This window comes from Trachurus trachurus, assembly GCF_905171665.1.
Source record: "Trachurus trachurus genome assembly, chromosome: 22".
Lineage (NCBI taxonomy): Eukaryota > Metazoa > Chordata > Actinopteri > Carangiformes > Carangidae > Trachurus > Trachurus trachurus.
In genome coordinates, this window is record NC_139907.1 from 26,224,019 (window position 1) to 26,245,501 (window position 21,483).

The window sequence follows — 21,483 nt, forward strand, 5'->3', positions numbered from 1 at the left end:
GTAGAGAAAATGTCTGAAAATGACTGGGTACACAGATTATTAACTTCAGCTGCTGTGACTACGACTCAGGCAGAAGCATTTCACTCAGACCTGCTGTCTGGCTTCTGGTTGGAAAGTGTTTGGAATTGGAGTTGTGTGTTTGTGTGTGTGTGTTTTATTAGAAGGAGCGATTAACTCAGTGTTTGGATGTAGGCCCACTTCACCACTGAAATCAAATTCTCCCCAAAAAGAGAGTCCAGTTTGGACTTCTTCATATGGGTTAAAAGGCCTTGTAGCAACTGAAACATAATCACAGTCAAAAATGTAACTGCCAATAATGTAATAATATTGGCCATTTTAAATGTAATAAAGCCAATAATTTAATAACTTGCCAATAACTTTTTTGCCAATCATGTAATAAATTATTACATCAGTGGCTGGTTATTAAAGGGATAGTAGCATTTTTTAAAAAGTGCTTAAAATTAAAGTACTTAGGGGCTATTTGTAGATCATACAACCCCACTTTAAAAAAAAATGCTACTATCCCTTTAAATGATTGGCCTAGTATTAAAAAAATGACATTGTAATAACTGGAGCTGATAATGTAATAATATATGGTAGGCTATGTATACCATGTTGTTTTTATTTTCAGAGTAGGCTAGAGGATGTCACAGTTGTGAAACATTTGAAGTTCTGTATTGTGTGTCTGTGTCTCATCTACAATGAAAAGCAAACTCCTGCGTGCTTCATGATACTAAATGCAATTTGATTGGCTGTTAAGTAAAGTTAAGTTAATTTATTTGGTCCCACAGGAAATTTGTGCTGGACATACATGCAGCTGCTGCACACACACACACACACACACACACACACACACACACACACACACACACACACACACACACACACACACACACACACACACACACACACACACCCACAGGTTGGGAGACGAGACAGTGCATACAATTAAGTGCAAATACAAACATACAGAATGCCACAAACATCAATACAAAAAGCAAGAGCCGACATCACACACATCACAAGTCGACAGCACAAAAACTGACAGCACAATATTAATGTACTGCCCTCAACGTTGGTACTGTTGAGAGTTCATGAGACCTACTGAAAGTGGTACGAAGGAGTTCTTATATGTTTCTCACACGTAGGAAGCAAGCATAGTAGGCTGGGAGCCTGATGGGTCGTGGTTAGCGCCTTGCATGGCAGCTTCCGCCATCAATGTGTGAATGTGTGTGTGAATGCGATGTATGATGTAAAAGCGCTTCGGGTATCGTTGCAGGTATAGTAAAGCGCTATATAAATATAGACCATTTACCATTACCATTTAACCCCATTGTAACACATCAAGGTTGTAACTGACTGACATAATTTACCCTCAAAAAAATAAAGTGATGCATACATTTATGAAGGGGTTTTTAATGCTAGGCATAGTTATAACAACTATATAACCAGCCAACAATGTAATACCTTATTACATTAAAGGGATAGTTCACCCAAAATTCAAATTTCATTCCAAACATCCAAATACCTCCATACTGCTCGTCTGTAATGTCCCTCTTGTATTGAAGCCCCGACATGAGAAATTGTTCCGAAAAAAATTAAATACGTCTATATTTTAAGCTTGTTTGTAGCGGAAGCTCCCAGTGTCTCAGTTCACTGCTCTTCCTGTGTCAGTGCAAATCTCGTGTGATTTGCACTGACCGGCGGAACAATTTCTCATGTTGGGGCTTCAATAGGGGGACATTACAGACAAGCAGTATGGAGGTATTTGGATGTTTTTTGGTGTGTCTTTTTGGACGAAGAAAGTTGGTATCCATTGACAACCATTATATGGACAAATACTGCTGCGCGGACGCCCCCGTAACTCAGAGAAGGGACGGAGGACTCTGAAAATTCTCACAGCTCTTAGTCGACATGAGGGTGAGTAGATAATGAGTGAAATTTGAATTTTGGGTGAACTATCCCTTTAATGGCACAAAAAAAAAAGTTATTCCATTATTGGCTCAACATTTTATTGCATTATTGGCACGTTATCACATTTAAAATGGCCAAAATTATTACATAATTGGCCGTTAGTACATTTTGGGTTGCTACAGGCCTCATATACTGAAGCTTCCTGTCAAATCAACTCCACCAAACATCCAGCTCGACACATGACTGCACTCACCCATGCTCTGTTCACAAGTGCACTCACGACATGAGCCGGTCGGTGTGCAGCAAGGGCTCTGAAAACAAAAGCAGCAGCAGGAGGATCAAGGATGGATCTTTGTCCTATACTGTAAAAGAAATGACCTGCACAACTGAGGCACTTAGCAGGACAGTCAGGGCGTCCCACCTGTCTTGTCAAGCTAAATCACAAAGAGGTGCTGCTGCAGCATCCTTCTTCCTTCCATTTCAAATCATAAATTCCCTCCATTATCCAAATTAAACTGTGATATTATATGATCACTGATAGCTGAGGACACTAACAGGAAAAAATAATGAGGTAAAGTTTAGGGGTGAAGAAGAGAGAACACCGAGCAAAATGAGAGCAAAAACAACAAACATAAAAGTCTAGGTAAACCTTAAATATCTGTCTTGTGTCACCTTCAATTCTTAACTACTGATTGATTTTGTGATAACACACATCCCTTAAATGATAAATACAATTCAGGAAGCTTTTTGGACATAGGTCCTCAAATCACATCCTTTTATTCCCTGTAAAATCCCTGTTGATAATAGCTGTTATTACTGTAAACCACCACCAACTGTGGGCTGTCAGAGTGGATGTTTTCACTTGTAATAGCAGTAAAAACACACAGCTGCCGTCTTCTTTCCCTTCAGTGTATGAGTCTGAAGAGGAGCAGACGATCCTCACAGACACTAACCATTCAGTTCATGTTGTTTTAAAACACATTGGATGAAGCACAGAGTCTCATTGTGTCTGCTCTGCCAGCGCCTGAGGATGGAGCGGTGAAACCTTCTGGTACCACATCATCAAATATTTTCGGTTTTATGTTAGAAATGAGGAGTAACTGCTTTCTTGGATTTTATCTACTGGGTTCATATTCACAGCTCAGCAGGAACTGTTAAAGGTTGTAATTTCATGAGGCGTCCTGTGAGTGTGTGATTCTAAATTAACTCTATGAAAGAGGCTGGTGGGATGTGACAAGACACTCTTTAGACTTCATACAGCTCATCACATCATTTAATTTAATGTTTGTTTATATCAGGCCACTCTGGGGAAGGGTGCAACTCTCAAATGGCTTCATGGAAATATAGGGAGCTTATAATTTTGGACATTAATGCGATGTCTTTTCAACACTTCTCTGCCAAGAGGACCTCGCCGTCTCATCAGCTCTTCAAGTTTTCCAGTTGATATTTTTTGGGAGGAGATTTTCTATGACCACAATAACATCTGCACATTATAACCATGATATAATACAAGAGTAAAGAAAGTATGATGTTATGCTAATGGCTTAAACCTCTCAAATATTTAAAGGAATAGTTCAACATTTCGGCAATCCAACAACTCCAAAACGCTCTGGTGGACAAGTTGTGACCTGCAGTGCACATTCACCACGCTATGAGATAATAACGGAACGTTACGGGACAGAGTTGTTTTAGAGGTAAATTCATGCAAAACCGCTGATGCACCGTCAGGGGCAGTTTTTCTGGCAAGCAGCCTCGCCATTTACCTCAAAAACAACTCCATCTCGTAACGTTTCGTTATTATCACAGCGTGGTGAATGTGCAGGTCACAACTTGTCCACCAGAGCGTTTTGGAGTTGTTGGATTGTGTATTTGATGAGGGAAACCAAGAAATCCCATGAGCCTCCGTAGCGTAGCTCTGAGCAGCTCACGGCTCTGCTCCGCTGTTCTAAAAATAGCCTGCACCGACAATTAGGTACTGCTAAAACTATAGGGATTAGCCAAAATGTTGAACTATCCCTTTAATGTTTGATCAGCTGTTAAGGAAATAAAAGGAGTTCATAAAGGCAAAGTAAAAAAAAAAAAAACGGCCCTTCTCCCTGCTCACCACACACAGTAGGCCATTTTGAAAACCCATTTATTCACCTATCAGAGCAAAGTTCACATCTTTTCTCAGCTGCCCCTGTGACTGTGGGCTCATGGCAGTGGACAGGACACCAGGGATTGTCCAGAAACCAAACACACAAAAAGAACAGTTAAAAACATGAGGGCTGCAAAGCAAAAAACAAACAGCTTTCAAGAGACTTTACAGGAGTTCATTTAATCCCAAGGACTTCTGGGGGGGGGTAGCTGTAGAGGGAAGAGCTCATACAAACACTTCACTGTACATACAGATTTACATTGTGAGGACATGATGTATAGTCTTGCCTGGCAGAGCTCACCTCAGGATCGAGCGGTTTTCTGTACAACAAACAGCCGGGGAGCCTGCATCCCAACTCTACAGCCGAGTTGTGTTTGAACGTGTGGGCGGCGGCTTCCAGATGACCTACAGGGTCAAGTTAGAGTAAACCAATCACAGGCTGCCGTCTCATCTACTGTTAAGCTGGACATACAATATCCTCTATTACTATTTATCATATAATGACATTGGAATGCAGTGTAGGCAAACTGGAAAACCACCAGATGATCTTTTCAGTCGTTTTTATTCAAACTCAGGCTGTGGAGCTGGGATGCACTGATCTGACGGAGTACGAGGAGAATTTGCTTCGTTTTTTGTTTTTTTTGCAGAATGTCTTGTCCTCCTTCCTTGAAATGTTCTGTTCTTCAGACGGAGGGAAAGACAGAGCATCACATCGGTGCCCTTGGAGGTGGGTTAGGTAAAGATGAGGCAGGGGGGGGGGGGGCGAGCTGCCCGCGTTTCAACATGTGTCCCTCGATTCTGTAAAACCATACTTTGTTCTGATAATAAAATCAAAAGCATGAAAATAAAATGAAAGTATATATAACTCTTTCAGGTCCTTTCTATGTGTGATTGGCATTTTGTTTTTTTTCCTCATTCATTCTTCTTCGCTCTCGTTCTCGTGCTCCATGTCTTCCTCTCCGTTTGCTTTGGACTCTGTTCTGCTGTCTTCATCTTCCTCATCCTCTTCAGCTTCTTTCATCGCCTCCTCCTCTTCCCAGTTCTGATAAAGGCAAAACAACGGGCGTCAGTGTAAAACTCTTCGTTACTCATCTCCTGACATCAGTGTTTGAGTTCTTCCAAGTCTGAGGGAACATCTGTCATACTCACATCAGAGTCCTCATCAGGCAGACCCTCGTCACCAGAGGCCTCGTCTTCATCAGATGACTCTGTAAGGGACCAGTCAACAAAAACAAATCCCTCAGCAGATGCTGCAAAATAAAAATCATGACAGAGCTACACAGGCCAAGATGCATTCAGTCAGCCTGCCACCATCTGCTGTAAACACAGCGGCTAGTCAACCTAGAGGCTTTACTGACCACTCAGCTACTGTATGTACATGTGTTTATACGCAAGCAAATTCATGCCATTTTCTCATTATGCATCATCAGGGCTTAAAGCAAGGGAGAATTCTGTGCTGGATTTTTTTTTTTTTGTGGGTGTGGGGTTGTGTGCACACATTTTGCCTTTTTTTCCCCTGACCGTAAACTGATGCTCATTAACCGATTAATAACTGTTAACTGATAAGATTAAATCTCTACAACACATCTGTGACTAGTGCCATTAGGCAACCAGACCCTCTATCAGCAATCTTTTTTTTGTCTTTCTATAAAACAAAAACAGACACCCTGCTCCAGCTGTGCTCCTGGAAGTTAAATCTTAACATCATGAACGCTTTTTGTGCAGCCAAACACCAGGCTACAGAGAGAAGAACAGCAGAGCGGCTCCTCTACCAGGTGAGCTGAAACAGCACCACGCCGGAGAACTTTCAGCACTGCATCATGGGTAAGGCCACAGACTTGCATCCTATTCCAGTGGAAGCACAAAGCAGAGAAAAACGGGTCGACTTGAGAGGCCGTGACCGTTATTACTACATGTAACCATCAATTGAGTGAGCGGGTGAAATCACTTTAAGTGAGGAGCAAACTGTTTTAAAGTGCTGCTGCGTGTAGAGGAAAAGCAGCCGTTACATAACAGACAGAATGGAGCGTTGTGAAACGTGGCAGTCTGATCACCTGCATCTCTCCTGGGCGACTGCTGCACGTTCGTACGGCCGCAGGTCTGATCCCGGCGGCTGACAGCCATTTCTGCACCTGCTCTAATTACGCCGGCTCGTGCTTTGGAATTATTAATTCATGTTTAATTGCCGCTGCCCACACAGGCAGAGACCACAACAATTAAAGCATAGCAACTGTCTCCAACAGAGAGCGCTTGACGACGCCTGTCAACACGTCCTGACCAACCTAAGTCGCTAACTAGTCCGACTACTCTGAGACTGCCTGTCAGATTCACCATGTTGGGCCCATAATAAGCCCAGCAGCATCCACACAGGCCGTCAACAGCCTCCCTTATCGGCTTCTTCTTTGTTTTTCTAACCGGACCCTCACATCCTGGACCACTCACTGTGGGGGGGTGGGGCGGTGGGGGAGGGGGGTGCTGGGAGTGTGGGTCTTAATTATTTCATGAAAGCCAATTCTCCACGAGGTTCAATAAAGCGGTTTTTCTACAGTACGGTAATGAGAAATGAGAGTGAACAGAGTGGGGCCTTGTTGCTCCGCTCAAAGGGGAGGATCTCAACGCTGCCGGTCAGGTTGCCAGGCAACAGGAGTCATGTTTGCGTGCGGTGCATCGCCAAGAGTGGCTGCCAGTGACGGCCAGCGCTGCTTTCGTGAAACGGGGAACGATTCACAGCCCGTCTCCGTGTACGTCAAGAGAGTTGAGGTGAACCGACGTGACGATGGATGCAAGTCAAAGAAAACGATGGGATGTTCTAACGGGACCTGTTGCATCACGACATGGAGGAGTCACTGAGGCGTATTTGAGGCCGAGTCCTGATCAGATTGGTCACAGAGCTGCTCATCACGACTGACACATGAGTGGGACTCAACAAGGTAAAGAGACATGAGGTATCTAGGTCCTAAAGGAGTGATGTCACAGGAAGAAGGATGTACAGAACGACGACACATCAAACTATGAAACTAGTCAGAGAAGAACAGAACAGAAACCACAACAACACATAAAGAACGTAGTAATGGTGAACAGTAGTGAGGATAAAGGACACTTACCCTCTTCATACACCAGCTTAGCTGTGTGGTCAACATCTGCATTTGTGTTACTGCTGTCACTTGTTGCCACCTAGTGGTGAAGAGGAGAACAGACAGACCAAATCAGAGGTTTCATTCAGTTGATTTCTCTTTTTAGTTTTTAATAAACCACCAGTCACTGAAATTCATCTTCACACAAAAAAACTGTCTGATATAAAACGGAGCTATGTTTATTTACAGAAGCACATCATCATCAAATCTTAAAACACTCTTTGAATGTCTGACTTTTTAATGACTAAGCAGGAATAAAACCATTGCTGAGCTGCCTCCATGTTTTTCATGTTTGATCAGTCTCTCCTGCTCCAATCAGAACCAGCGTGTTCACTTGAGTCCTGCTCAGATTGGGATTGAGAGTTGGAGCAAAGACTGATGTGCATTCACATGGCTGGTGCAAATAAGAGCCGGCTCCTTTATTTACACCGATATATCGCATCCACGCAGGACTCGAGTCATTTCCAGGCTGCGAGTCTGCATAGGGACGATTTACATCCACAGTCTGAAGTGTGTGTATGCCACACACACACACACAGTCTGACAAGACAAGGAAGCAGTAGAAGCAGAGTGATTGCCGACTACCTTCTCCTCAAGGTCGGGAGAATCAACTTTGCATTTTTGAAGCGATAATGGTCCTTGCAGGAGAGGTGCGCCTCAGGACCGACTTGGAAAGCACAACTTTAAACTCAAGGTTAAAAATAAACAGAAAAAAGCAGACTGACAAATTTATTCCGTTTTACTAAAGTTAAATTAAAGTGAACCTTGTGCAGTCCGCCACGAATAAGTCCAGGCATTCCACCAACATTTTGTTATTCACTATAAATACCCTGCAGCAGGAGATTTGCAGACTTTTCTTTTACTCAACTAAATGTTTTTTATTATGATCTTACACGGGCTGTTTGCTTCTCTATTCTTACACAGTCGCTGTAACATCAGCCACAGGTGTTGTTTTGGGTCAAAACACATCTCCCGTCTCTGGAGGCAGCTGAACCTTAGCTTTATTTCTGCTTAGTCCTTTTTAAAGTCAGACTTTCAAAGAGCGTTTTAAGATTTGAGGATGATGCCTTTGGAAAATACTCATGGCTCAGTTTTATATCGCAGCCAGCTTCTCTGAAGATGAATTTCAAACAGCAGAGAACTGAGTAACAGTCTGGTGTGGGGCTCTACGACATCATCCTTGTGTCTAATTCATACCCCTTACACTGCAGAAAACACAGCAAACACACACACACACACTGTCTGTGATGATGCCCACCTGTGTCGTCAGGAGATACAGTTTCCCGTGCAGCTTGGTTAGCTTGTGGAACATCTTCACTCTGCTCTCGATCATGTGATAAAGCACTCCCAGCTGGGTAACCAGGTCTGGCAGCTGTTGGATACACAGATGGATCAGTTGCAGGTAAAAGCCGTTAGAGGTACAAAAAACATAAAACAAGACGACGCCTGGCGATGAAGGAACCTCCGAACCTCTGCCAAGGCCTCCAGCCACCAGACTTCACATGATATTTCAGATTACATTTAAAAAACACATCGTCTTTTACTAATTTACATCAGCTCTCCAGTTTTGGGCGCCTGAAACGGATGTGAACACTCCAGGGTTTTAGTCTGAGCCATACGCACTCATTCAAAATGGGTGACAACAGGTACAGAAAGGTTGTGTGTGTGATTAGGCCCGTCACAATTATTACATAACGGCCTGATCGTCATCATTCGAGCTGACTGCAATCATTTTTGTATTATCGTTAAAATGTTTTCCATTCGTCTGTATAAAAACAGAAATGTCATGTTTCCATAACCATTTCCACAGTTTTCCATCGTTTGAGGTTTGACTGCTCTTTTAATGACATCACATTGCGCCACAAACTGTTTATCTGGAGGAGCTTCATTTCTAATATTCAACAACGACATTTCAACAAACATCTGCTGACATTAGCATCACGGATTTATTTACAAAGTCAATAAACGCCTCTTCTTGTTAAAATGTCTGTGTACGATCAAACTATGTTTAGGCTTATTATAATAATAATAGCATAAAATGATTTGAAAAAGACAATTTAATCTTTAAAATGGAAATTAATCGTCAACTAAAATGTCATGATTGTAACAGCCCTATGTATGAATAACATTCAGGGGATAAGTCATTTGAAAATCAAAGTACAGGGAATTGAAAAGAAAAAAAGAAAAGATTTCCTCCTTCTGTAGAGCATCAAATCAACATGTGCACTAATGTTGAGCTGCTGGCTGAAGAGGTTTTGATTGAAGTCCCACAGACGGTCAGAGGAGATACCATAATCTCTGCTACGTGGTGGAGGTAATGACTGTTGAGCTAAACATGATTAGACATGAACGTCGGCAAACAGAGGCGACATGTAAAGAAGGGCTCTGTGCTGTTTGTTTGTCTGCTCGCGTTATTTAAACGGCCGTGTGCGGTGATTAGGGGATAATCACAATATGTACTGTTTGGATCAAGCTGAGCCTGGAGTGCAGAAGGAAAGCAGAGCACGAGTGGAAAACAAGCCGCCATAAGACGGGGAAGTCTGTTGAGAGGGACTCACCGATGCCAAGTATGATGTGTGGTGCATGAGGACGGCCTTGAGCCACCGGACCATTAGAACCGCCCTGTGGGAAGGAGCAAACGTATAGATATGGTGTCAAGTGGGCAACCTGCTTCCTGATTTCATTGATCAACAAAGAGCAGTGTAACAATTACCAGCATCTCCAGCAACCACTTCTAAAGTGTACAAACACTGGAGTTAAGCCAGTTAAATACTTAGGAGTTGATCCATCGAGCTTTCACTTACGTAAAGGGATGCCCTTGGAGCCTCTTTGTGAGCTGCAAGAAAACATAAAAGGTGATTAAAACAAGAGTTAACGCCGTTTTGCTCAGGTTTGGTGGACGACTGCCTGGTGCATCAAAGCACAAACAAGAAAAACAATACTGACAAAAAAGTGACACCCACCTCTTCCAGTAATGGTAAAACAGCAGGCAGCGGTAACCGAGCAACCGTTTTCTTTATTACCATCTCTTTGCGAGTCTGGAAAACTTTCTGTCAGAGACAAAACCGAAAACAAACAGATGAAGAGAGATAAAAGGTTCACAATACAAATCAACTCCAGTTTTGGCTGGTATTTCATTCTGCTTCTAAATGCTTGAGTGGAAAAATGAGCTGAGATGTTAGAGCCTAGGAAATTCCCTTAATGACAAAAAACAAACTTGATTTTATATTTTATTTGAGCCACCAGACCCAGCGGAGCAGATAACTTACATTTAGGAGGTTGGCATCGTTGCTCTCCAGGCCCTGGACCAGCAGCACTGCAAAGTTATCCGTCTGTAAAGAGCCTGTTCCTTTAGGAGCTCCCTTCTCAGTGGAGATGGACAGATCGATCTCACCCAGTCGCTCTGCTATGGACATCTAGACAACAAGAGGATCAGACCAGTTAAAGAGGAACCCTTCTCATGCTACGTTTACCCAGAGTTACCTTCTGCATAGACACCTCACAGCTGCCACTTAGACTAGTGTCAGGTTACATCCCAGTTTATACAAACTCATATATGACCATATATATATATGAGCAAAGTCTTTGGAAATGTGTAAAAACTGTTTTGGGATGCTACAGTGACAGTTGGTCCTTGAGTCTTAGTGACTGTTTCTTTTGTTTTTGGATTTATGTAGTGCAATACAGCGTGAGGACACACAATCAAATAATACAGGGGTGGACTATAGGTGATCAACAACAGCAAAATAGGCCAACAGAGAGAAAAGAAGAACAGAGCAAAACAAAACAAAAAAAGGTGGGCTTAGATTTTTCTTTTGTGTGTGTGTGTGATTGATTTCTTGTGTTGAGATACTTGGATATTTTGGATGTTAACTAAAGAGAGAGTGGGGGGAAGGGATGGATGAGAGAGGGACAAAAGAAAAAGAAATAAGTAAAAATAGGATAGGTAGTGTATCCATAACTCTTTGACCTCCGGCTGGCCCCTGAGGACCAAGACCCCCAGGGTGGGAGCCGGGCCGAGACTGGTGGGATTTCATTTTCATTTCTCTTAAATTTGGGTTTGTTTTTTTTGCCAAATTTCCATCAAGGCATTATGAGCATACTGTGTCTACAAAAATGGAACAGAGGGACAACCCAAAAAATATTTTAAAGGCTGCCCTTTAGCCTTTTAGCTGACTCGGGTACATCATTTTTAGTTTTATTAACGTACCTTTTCAAATACACTAAAAAATAAATTAAATAAATCAATGTGGTGCAATGTTTGGTGTGTGGTCGTCATCACTGGTCCCACCTCTTTGGTGTCTTTTTTCCTCTTCTCTGAGCTTCCCTTCACGGGGGCCTGGTGGCCCGGCAGCCCGGGGACCAGCACTCTGCTCTTGGCGTTGGCGATCGGAGTTTTCACCTGGAACACGAGTTTCACAGTTATGACTTGTGACTGGAGAACCGGCCCACACCACATTCGCCTTTTGGGCTTTTAGATGATAGACTTCAAGATATTGAGTACGAGCTTGTTACCTTGGAAACAGTGGTTTCCAGGGAAAGGGACAAGTTGGTCTGAACATCGCGGGTCAAGCACACGTGTCTCTCGGCTGTGTTGATCTCCTGCAGAGAGTGAGAGGGAAGCAGGCAGGTGAATGAGACTGACAAGACATCCAACATTTTTCTTCAGAGATGACCAGAGCTGGACCATAAATCACAGAGGAAGGGAATTTAATTCTCTTCACTGTAGAAGGTCAACAGAGCTTCAGCGAGGCTAACAGCTTACAAAACTAAGATTTATTAACTGTACACTGCCATGCATTTAAAAATCACTGTATTTCTTCCACAACACTTTTTCCCTGGGGGACAGTTTTAGTAGCTGCGCACTCAGCTGTCACTCACAAATATAATGTGACCATGAATCTTATTCACAGAGAGCTCACTCTGCTGCCTTGGAGAAACAGCAGTCACTTCACTTCTAATTATCTAACATAATAAAGCTTATCAAGAAACATGTACTTTCTGATTTGCTTGAATATTTTACATTTTTATTCTGCCCTTTTTTCTGCAGCACAAGTTACAGTGGGATCAACAGGCTTAGAAAAAACACTTGAACTCTCAATAATTCAATATTTCCCTCAGAAACTCTTTCTGCTGTAAAAAAACAAACAAACTGTCTAAGCAGTTCTTCAGTGGTTCAACTCACAAAGCTCATTATTCATTGGCGCTAGTACACAACTAAGTGGACACTATCACGCACCCACAAACAAATGAGCAGTCACTGTTACGCTGCCCAACACGGGCTACAGATAAGTGTGCGTGCAGCAGCTGCACAATTCACTTGCGTGAAGTGGCATGAGGCGAAACACAGACCTGCCTACCTCTCCTAATGGAGCCTTTATTTAGCTCTACCTACTGTACTGTGATGCTACTAGAAACACTATGACACAAGCATCACAACTCAGAAACAAAATGAATGTTTCCTCATGTTCAAAACAAAGAAAAATGACATGCTTATAAAAATGTAAAAAAAATAAAATAATTTGTGAGCTCAGAGTAAAAATACTTGAAGATGAGGATTGAAGATTAAATATGAACATTTTCACCACAGACGTAATAAAGCCCCAATGACCCTTAAGTGCTGTCATTCATCTGGACATTTGTCATGTGATGAACCAATGTTCAAATTAGGGAGGCACACTTTGATTTGTTTTGCTCAGAGCGATAACTGAGGCTCGTTAACCAACCATTAACCGTTAACTGATGAGAGTAAAACGTTCTATTGAACGTCTGTGACAACGCTTGTGTCGATAGGCGACCTGATCCTGTATCAGCGATTGAGAGGACGGTCGACAATGGGTTTTTTTCTTGTCAATGTTATCAAAGACAACAAAAAGATCTGCACACCATTAAGCTCCCATTTAGGATATTTATTAAGTAACGTTTCGAGCCAACATGCTCTTCCTCAGACTTCACTGTTGGGGGCGCCATCTTTAAATATCCTTCACTGATATTAGAGTAAAGTGATACAGCTGCAGAAAAAACTAAACAATCTGAGGGAAAAGATGTACTTTTCAGTTGGTACTCCCCTTCTGGGGGAACCTACCAAAGTTTCCAATGTAAAAGTTACTTGTGTATATGTATTTTCTTGTTAAACTTGTGCACTGGTTTTGTTATGTAAATGAGTAATGGTTAGTTATGGGACATCTACTACATGTATACATGGTTTCTCTTATGTGTGTATATATGTTGGATGTGACTCTTTATACAGGTGCTAGACCAACACATCTTTTTCCTGAGATGGTTTTTTTTTTTTCTGCAGCTATATGGCAACCCCATTAACAATAGTGAAGTCTGAGGAAGAGCCTGTTGGCTCGAAACGTTACTTAATAAATATCCTAAATGGGAGCTTAATGGGGTGCAGATCTTTTTGTTATTTTTTACTTATAGAGCTTTCTTTAGATCCAGCAAAATGTGTTTTTGGGATGTGTGTTATCCACTCTTTACTAATGTTATAAAAGACACACGCTGCTACAGCTGTTCAGCGTAGCATCCACTGTGCTCTGACTGGCGCTTTGATCTTCACATTTTAAACTCATTTTATACATAATAGTGCAGCCAAACACCAGGCTAAAGAGAGAGGACCGGCAGAGCGCTCTTCTTCTGACAGGACTGTGCTGCATTACTGCCACATACTGTCAGTCCTCCCATGTAGCTGCAAAATACGGCTGACGAGTGAAGTCTGCACATGATGACACGCCCCCAGCTAATTAAAAAAACATTAAGTGATTGTATTAATGGGTCATAGTTCTTGTTATCAGTTAATGGCTATCCCTACTTTAAATGAAAGCTACCACCTTGGATTCATTTAATGGGGTATTAATGAGGTGCATGAGCTTATACTGGAAAACAGATTGTTTTGTTTTTTTAAGAACAGTGTGAGCAAACATTTGTGGTAACAAATTAAAGGTCATTTAAAGCTGCAGCTCCACTCAGGTCCTGGCATACAGCTCCTTCCTGCAGCCTCCTGTGTACTCACCACTCTCTCCATCACAGGCTGTAGGTGGTTGCCGTAGGCCAGCAGCACAGCTCGAATATCAGCTCCGAGAGCTGCAGCCAGCAGGGGGACCGGCACCGGGGAGTCCTTTGTGTCCGACATCTGCACCGTACACAGGGCCGACAGGGGCTTCTTACAGGGCCTGTGGAGACAGAAATGTTCATGTGCTATGAGCAGAGGGAAGTTGATTAAAATGTACTTTTAACAGAAACCATCAACGGGATTCAAAATGACAGCATTGGGGAGAGGGGAACATTTCTGTATCACCTGAAGTGCAATGTTCCCTAGCAGCTTTTATTGAGCAAACGCACCAACTATGATTATGAACAAATATGAATATTACTGTTGGGCTCCCTTAGATGCGTCGGATCTAAAAATACACCAGTCTCTAACTGTGTTATTCAGGGTTGAGCTGCAACAAGTGTTCTAAGGTCTTACCCATTTAAAAAGTGCTCGAAGAGATGCATCTGCCCGTCCTTACACACCACTGCCAGCCTCACCGCCTGCACAACACAAAAAGTTTGCTCATTATGAACAGGTAATATAAAGCAGAGCCGCAGCACGGTATCCTCCCACCGCTGAGAAAACGCTTACAGCAAACTAAACTGCTGCATATGCACAGCTATCGACACTTGTTTAGTTATTTCCACAGAATAATGGTCCTCAAATTGGGTTCAACAATGTCAGCACAGTTTTTTATCCAAGTTGTACTTTTTTGTTCAACTTGCTATTTGATGTGGTTTTGCCAGTGTCACAACACAGGGGTTATTTGATTCGCAAGACGCAACACCTAAGCACAACTGCAGCCACAGACGTGTGTCCCTTCTCACCTCTTCCTTGCTGTGGGACGCGACGAGATCAATGTGTTGTGGCTCGTCCGTCAGTGTGAAGGACACCACCGAGTTCTTGTCCTTTCCATCTTCTCGTACTTGCCTGCCGAGACACGATTGCTCATCGGTAAAACAACAAGGTCATGGCTGGCATAAAAAAAAAAAACTAGCCCAAAAAACATCCCAAATTTTTAACGTGACATGCATAGATGATCAAGGTCAGCAGCACTCACCACACGCTGAGCAGTCGGTCGTGTGCGGCGCCGGACAGGAAATAGAGGCCGTTGCTGTCGGGAGGCCGCGTGGTGGCAAAGCGCAGGGTCGTCACGGCCGTGGAGTGGCCCGTGAATTTCTGTAGAAGAGGAAGAAGGAAGAAAAGGGTTAGTAACATTCACCTGTACTCTCAACTGATGACAACAACTTGTGAAGATTGTCACTCACCCTGTAAACCTCCTTGGTGTCCAGGTCCCACATCTTGATCACCTGCCCGGCTGAAAGCAGCAGTTTGCCATCGTGGCTGACACACAGACTGGTCACTGATGCACGGTCCGCCTTCCACTTACTGTGTCAGCATGAAAAGACAATGACAAGCGGTTGGTGCCTGCTGCATATTGGAAGTGCATTTTTACTGGAATCTTCCAACATAACCATGTTTATTCTCCATTCCTGTCCACATAGCTTTATTTTCTATCGCAGTACTTTTCATATTAAAGTGAAGAGTCTGAATGTATTTACAGCTACAATCAACAGGGTGCCATTTAGTTGCACTCAGGCAACAGGAAATACACAAAACACTCACCACTCTCCAAAAGCATTTTGTGGACCACAACTGTGCCTGAGTGAGCATCAAGTGAGGATTCATGGTGACATAACAGGTCACGATTGTACTCACTGACTGTACTACAGCTGCATCAGCCTCTAGACAAATAGTCCTCAGAATGAAACGCAGCGACACTGAACGCATCATGGTATTGTGTTTGGTTAGCTTGTTGGCACATTTCAGCACTTAACTAGTGAAGTATTTAGTCCTGAAATCGGCACCAGAGAGCTGGTGAGTTAAGAGTTAAGTCACTCCCACATTCTACTCCTTCAGGCTGGGTACGAACATCTGACTCCGGTGATCCAATCTCAGGTCAACAGCTCAGGTTTAGGTGTGAATGCATCAACAGGACAAACTGAGATCCGATCACATGTGGCTACATTCTTTTAGCGACTCAGTGGCAAATATGTCCTGATTCACAGTGAAGGACCTCGGGCTCCACCGACCACCTCTCGGTCTCATTAGGTTTTACTAGGGGTGTAACGGTACACACAAGTCACGGTTTGGTACAGTTTCGGTACAACAGACACTAATTGAATGTAAAACTAAAATCTGTCTTATGTTAAAAAAGTAGAAAAAAATAGAACATAAAATAAAACAAGTGCATTGGGAGTGTTATAATGCTATACATAAATTCTAGAGGAAAAAAACTTGCACTTGACAACTGGCAACTATTATAAAAAAAAAACAACAAGAAACTAACATCAATGTTGGTTTACACAGTTAATTTTAGACTAGATGCCAGGTGATGTTTTTGGTGTCTGTGTTCATGTCAAGAGGCTTAAAAGCAGCAGGATAAGTTGTTGCACACAACTTGTCTTTTTCCTCGCACCAGTGATTGACATGTGGGTGGTAGAGGGGGAGGGTGAACATGCGACAACGTGTTTGATGTGTTTCTAGCGACACAGCGCGCATCCGTGAAATAGCGCCGACAGACTTCGTCCGGGCGACCAGTCGCGAGCTGCTTTACAGTCTATGGTCGCAAGCCGTCGCCGCTGTGTTTCATTGAGAAGCCACACGGCGACATAACAGCGTCATCCACCAGGCTGTCAGGATGCTCAACTCTGCCATGTAGTTTATATATTTTTTATTTAATCACGAAGTTCAATTTATATGCAAGTTGTTTATATTACGGTGAGAGAGAAACTGCTTTTCAATTCTTTTATACGTCCTGGAAATATCGACAAGTGACAAAAAAAAAATCTTTGAATCCTTTCTGTATCGCAAATCAAGGACTTGACATTGTGTCAGAGTGTGAATGTGAAGGAAAACTGTGCAGTCAACCCACTGATATAAAAAACTGGAGCTCCACACAGTGTTATGGTTGAGTGGACTGCAGGAGGAAGCCGTTTGAGCTGATGCTGACACCGAGAGGAGTTTACAGAGATGCTCTGGGTTAGAAAGTCCCACTGTTGACTTCTGCTGTTGGTCCAAGTTCAGAATAACCTGTCTCCCAAATTCTGTTCTGAAAACTTCTTTTCCCACAACAACTCCAGGACAACAAGCAGAGTAACAGAGAGCACACAATTTAGGAGTGAGCAGTCCTGTCAGAGGTGCATTAGGATGTGTCAGATTCAGGTCTTAGGGTGGCTGACAGATCAATCACACTGTCAATTGCTCTTAGCTGGCTGCTGCTGATTGCCAGCCCATTTTCATTAAAAACAACTAATCAGTAGATTGGAAACAATGCTTCTAGTAACAGATTACTGTCAAACCCATCTCCTGTGTAACCTCCACCTGTCACCTTGTCCAGAGTGACAGTTCACACCAGGCCACATGTCTGTCGTGTGCAACATTTACAGAGTGTATGATACTGATATAACTCACATCAGGCCAAAAATGACTGGTATTGGCTGTGGATAAGCCAGTCGCATTTATAGATGATTGTGTCTGTGGCACAGAAATGCACTGGTACGACCCCTAATTTTGGTGTGGCGCACAGCAATTTCTAATTTTTTCAAGTTGGAAAAGGTGAGGAAAATCGGCTCAGTCGGCCAGAATCAGGCTGCCGCTGTCACTCCGTCTACATGGAGCTGAGGTTTAGCAGAGCATTAGAAAGTATGAAGGTTTTGCATGTGTTCATGAAAACATCCAGGCTTCTCATTTCAAGAAGGTTCGGACTGTTGCTAGTTATAATGACACAAGTATCAGGCAGAAGATTGTCTCCACTTTTGATTATACTAACTAATTCTATAACGGCAGCGGTTAATTTTGGCCGTTGTCAGGATAATGAACCTTTATTTTTAATTGGTCCTTTGTAATATTTAGATGTTTGCCATAACTATTACAATTAAAATAAATTGAATAAGTAATGACTTTAAATGTTTCATTCCGTGTGTAATGGATATATATATATAATGTAACCCTTGAATTGAATTACTGACATAGGCCTTAATAAACTTTCCCATGATATTCTAATGCACCTGTACACAGGAGTGATAGTTACAGTATATGCAATAATTAATTACATCTTGACAGCTCTACTTTACACTGCTGACTTGTATAATCACAACAGACATGTCCTGTGATTTTCAGCCTTCTGTGATTACATTTGTCTGTTCTGATGATACGAGTCAGAGGTCCTGAAGTGTGTGTTTCTCTTCTATAATACACACTCTACATCGCGGAGACGACGTCTTTCCACATACGGGCTTCCTTCACTTCACGGGCGTCGCCGTCGCACCGAATATGCGTGGCTATAGCGCTGCGTTCGGTGTGTGAGCGTGCGCATTGGAGGCTAATACATATATTCAGTATAATCACAGCAAACCATGAATGGGTTTGCTTCACTTTCACGTGATTGTCAGCGTGTTAGAAAAACATTTCACTCACCCGAAACCGACACGCATCGGATCTACACGAATCTCATTCCCATTTCAATTTTCGCCGAAAAGCGACTTGTTTGCATCCCTGTTTTTTGCATGAACTAAGGTTTAGTGTTTGATAAACTGAAAACAAAAATGTATTTTTTTTTCTCTACATCCATTATTCCTTCTTTTAAAAACTCTTACGTCACGTTTAGACTTTGAGGAGAACAATGTGACTGAAAGTAGATGCTCTATTGTTTCATCAGATGTGGCCATAAAAATCATTCCAAAGATCTAATGCAGTTTTATATTCTTTCATGTGATGATAAAACAAAGGTCTGACAAAGTAGACACTAACCTTCTCATCTTGCCTGTCTGCAGGTCCCACTCGATAATGTTTGTATCATCTGAGCCACTGTATAATAAACTGTCTTCAGGGTGCCACTCCACACAATTCACTCCTCCATTATGGCCTCCATCCTGCCAGAGACAGAAAATCACAGTTAGCAAACTGTTAGCAACTGTAATACCTATCCAAAGTAGTGGATATGTAGCACAAGTTATTTCTGAGAAGTCGGGGGGAAAAATATTAAATTAGGAGCATGTGTCAACTGAATTCAACAGTCATTTTGGAGGCTGTACTTGGTATTTGATTCTAATAACTAAAAACCTCAATGCTGACTATGTCTGAGAGTTTCAGCAACTGAATATGTTAAGCTACATAAACTTCAGTCGTGTATTACTCCATAAACTCGGTTTAACAGGACACTTATGATTTCTCACTTTGACAAACAATTTCAATGACAATTTGTAGAAATCAAGTAACATCTCCCAGGTAAAACATTGCTTTCTGTGCTGCTTTTCTAAGATATGGTATAAAACAGATCCACCAACAGATCACTGTCAAACTCACCAAGGTACAGTGCAGCGCTCCCTTCGCTGTACTGTAGATGAGCACAGTGCCCGCTGCTGTGCCCATGGCCAGCAGGTCTGCCTTCTCCTCCACCTGCTCCATCTCCGATTTTCTCTTCTTCCTCCGTGGCCCATCCTGAAATACAGCATGCTGATACCATTAACCCTGCTGGCACCATCATGAATAATGGCAGACATATGAATATGAGCATGTGTCTAGTTCCTATGGAAGCTATACAGCCCTCTATGACTTCTTACAATTACACATTAAATAATTAGCATCAGATACATCAAAACAACGTACAACGTGACCTACTTTTATCACTTTTCATGGAAGTTAAGGAATTTGCTGAAAAACTTGCTATCAGTAAAGTGAATTAACTTATCACAGGGAAAAATCAGGGAGAGATTATACACTTCATTTACAACAGTAAAATGCGTAATTACGGTTGAATCATCTAGGTAATGTTTGTCAGACTTTAAATTCCTTGCCTGGTGATTAACTGTTTACAAAATGGCAAGAAAAACTGAGCTGAAACTTTTTGAAGCTCTCCTGCCCAGAGTGTCATGGTGGCACACGCTTCCGAAGCTCAAGGGAGCTAATGCTAACTTAAATAACGAGTTTATTTACGGTGCCGTCGGCCCAAAGACGCCAACAAACAATGGGTCGGGTTAATGTACTTCATTTATGTGTTTTATGAAGTTAGTTTACACTGAAACGTCACGCTGAGACATTGTCCGTGTTTTATGCGACTGCCATGTGGGACTAACATGTGCGTCCTGCGCAGCTGTTGAAAGCAAGCTAACGGCTAACACGGCTCCAATGCTAACTCGGTCCGTGTCAGCACATGAAAGCGTCCAGCATTCACACACACCCAATGGTTTTGGAGTCCTTCAGTACACTGCAGTGGAAATACCAACGCGTTCGTTATTTAAACGCGCACACTTTTAATACGAAACTCTCAAAAACAGCCTGCTCGGGCCTCGTTAGCTCATGTAGCTAACAGCAGGGAGCACCCCATCAGCCCCACGTACCTTGACTGTCCGGCATGGTCCCCAGGCTATGCAGGTACAAGTGGCACTCAAATGGGCTGAAGGCACGTACTCTTGGTGAAGTGTTTTACTGTCTGTGTTCCAAATGCGAAGTCTACCATCCTGGGCGCTCACTGCTAAGTACTGTCGTGATTTAGGTGAAAAAACGCAGGGTAGCTGCAGCGAAGATCTGCCAGCATCAGCCGCCATTTCTGAAGCGCTGCTTGCGTCTGCGCTGCGTGCGTGGTTTACACTAACCACGTGTGGCTGTCTGAGGACATGCGTGTTAGGAGCGACGGCGGCGCCGCCCTCCCATTGGCTGTCGGCAGCCAACACGGCCCCGCTGCCTTCAGGCCCGGTTTACCGCGTCGAGGGGTTGTAAACAATACGTTTTTACAACCAATCAAGCATTTACGTATCGATCAAAAATAACAACCAATCAACATATAACATCACTACAGTAACATTTTTTTTATCAGCACCAATAAAACATATATAAAACTTGCTCGTAGGCCTATAAGTCTCTGTATCACATATCATTGTCACTGCACTATGGAAAATCTACGACTTTGTATAGTACTTGAACGCAACAACAAATAAACGAAACCTACTGTATCTTTTGTTGATCTGTTTTTGATGTTTTTGATGTCAACTGAATCAGAGTTACACTTGTGAAAATGTATCCCGTACTTACATCATTGATGTGATCAATTTTCATAATTAATAAAGTAAATTAGTATGCCTTATTATGGCTGTTTTCCACCCTGAAATTTGTGGGGTGCATTTTACATTAAACCAAACGTTTTATAAAGTGAGTTATAGTTTTCCTTTTAAATGATCTTAAGGTATTGTCCCGTGACT

At 42.6% G+C, this 21,483-nt stretch overlaps 1 protein-coding gene across 1 annotated transcript; it reads right to left on the reverse strand.

Moving 5' to 3' along the window:
- Positions 1-4,051: 4,051 nt before the first annotated feature.
- On the reverse strand, positions 4,052-20,851 carry wdr43 (WD repeat domain 43). The gene is made up of 18 exons (XM_083998148.1): positions 20,626-20,851; positions 19,592-19,726; positions 19,037-19,158; positions 15,493-15,613; positions 15,285-15,403; positions 15,052-15,154; positions 14,660-14,724; positions 14,204-14,363; positions 11,701-11,787; positions 11,477-11,587; positions 10,455-10,601; positions 10,149-10,235; positions 9,990-10,021; positions 9,744-9,807; positions 8,444-8,557; positions 7,156-7,225; positions 5,201-5,259; positions 4,052-5,093 (listed from the first exon to the last, which is right to left on the reverse strand). The coding sequence occupies exons 1-18, from the start codon at positions 20,830-20,832 to the stop codon at positions 4,968-4,970; spliced, it is 1,929 nt and encodes a 642-aa protein (XP_083854274.1). The 5' UTR covers positions 20,833-20,851; the 3' UTR covers positions 4,052-4,967.
- Between the last annotated feature and the right edge of the window lie 632 nt (positions 20,852-21,483).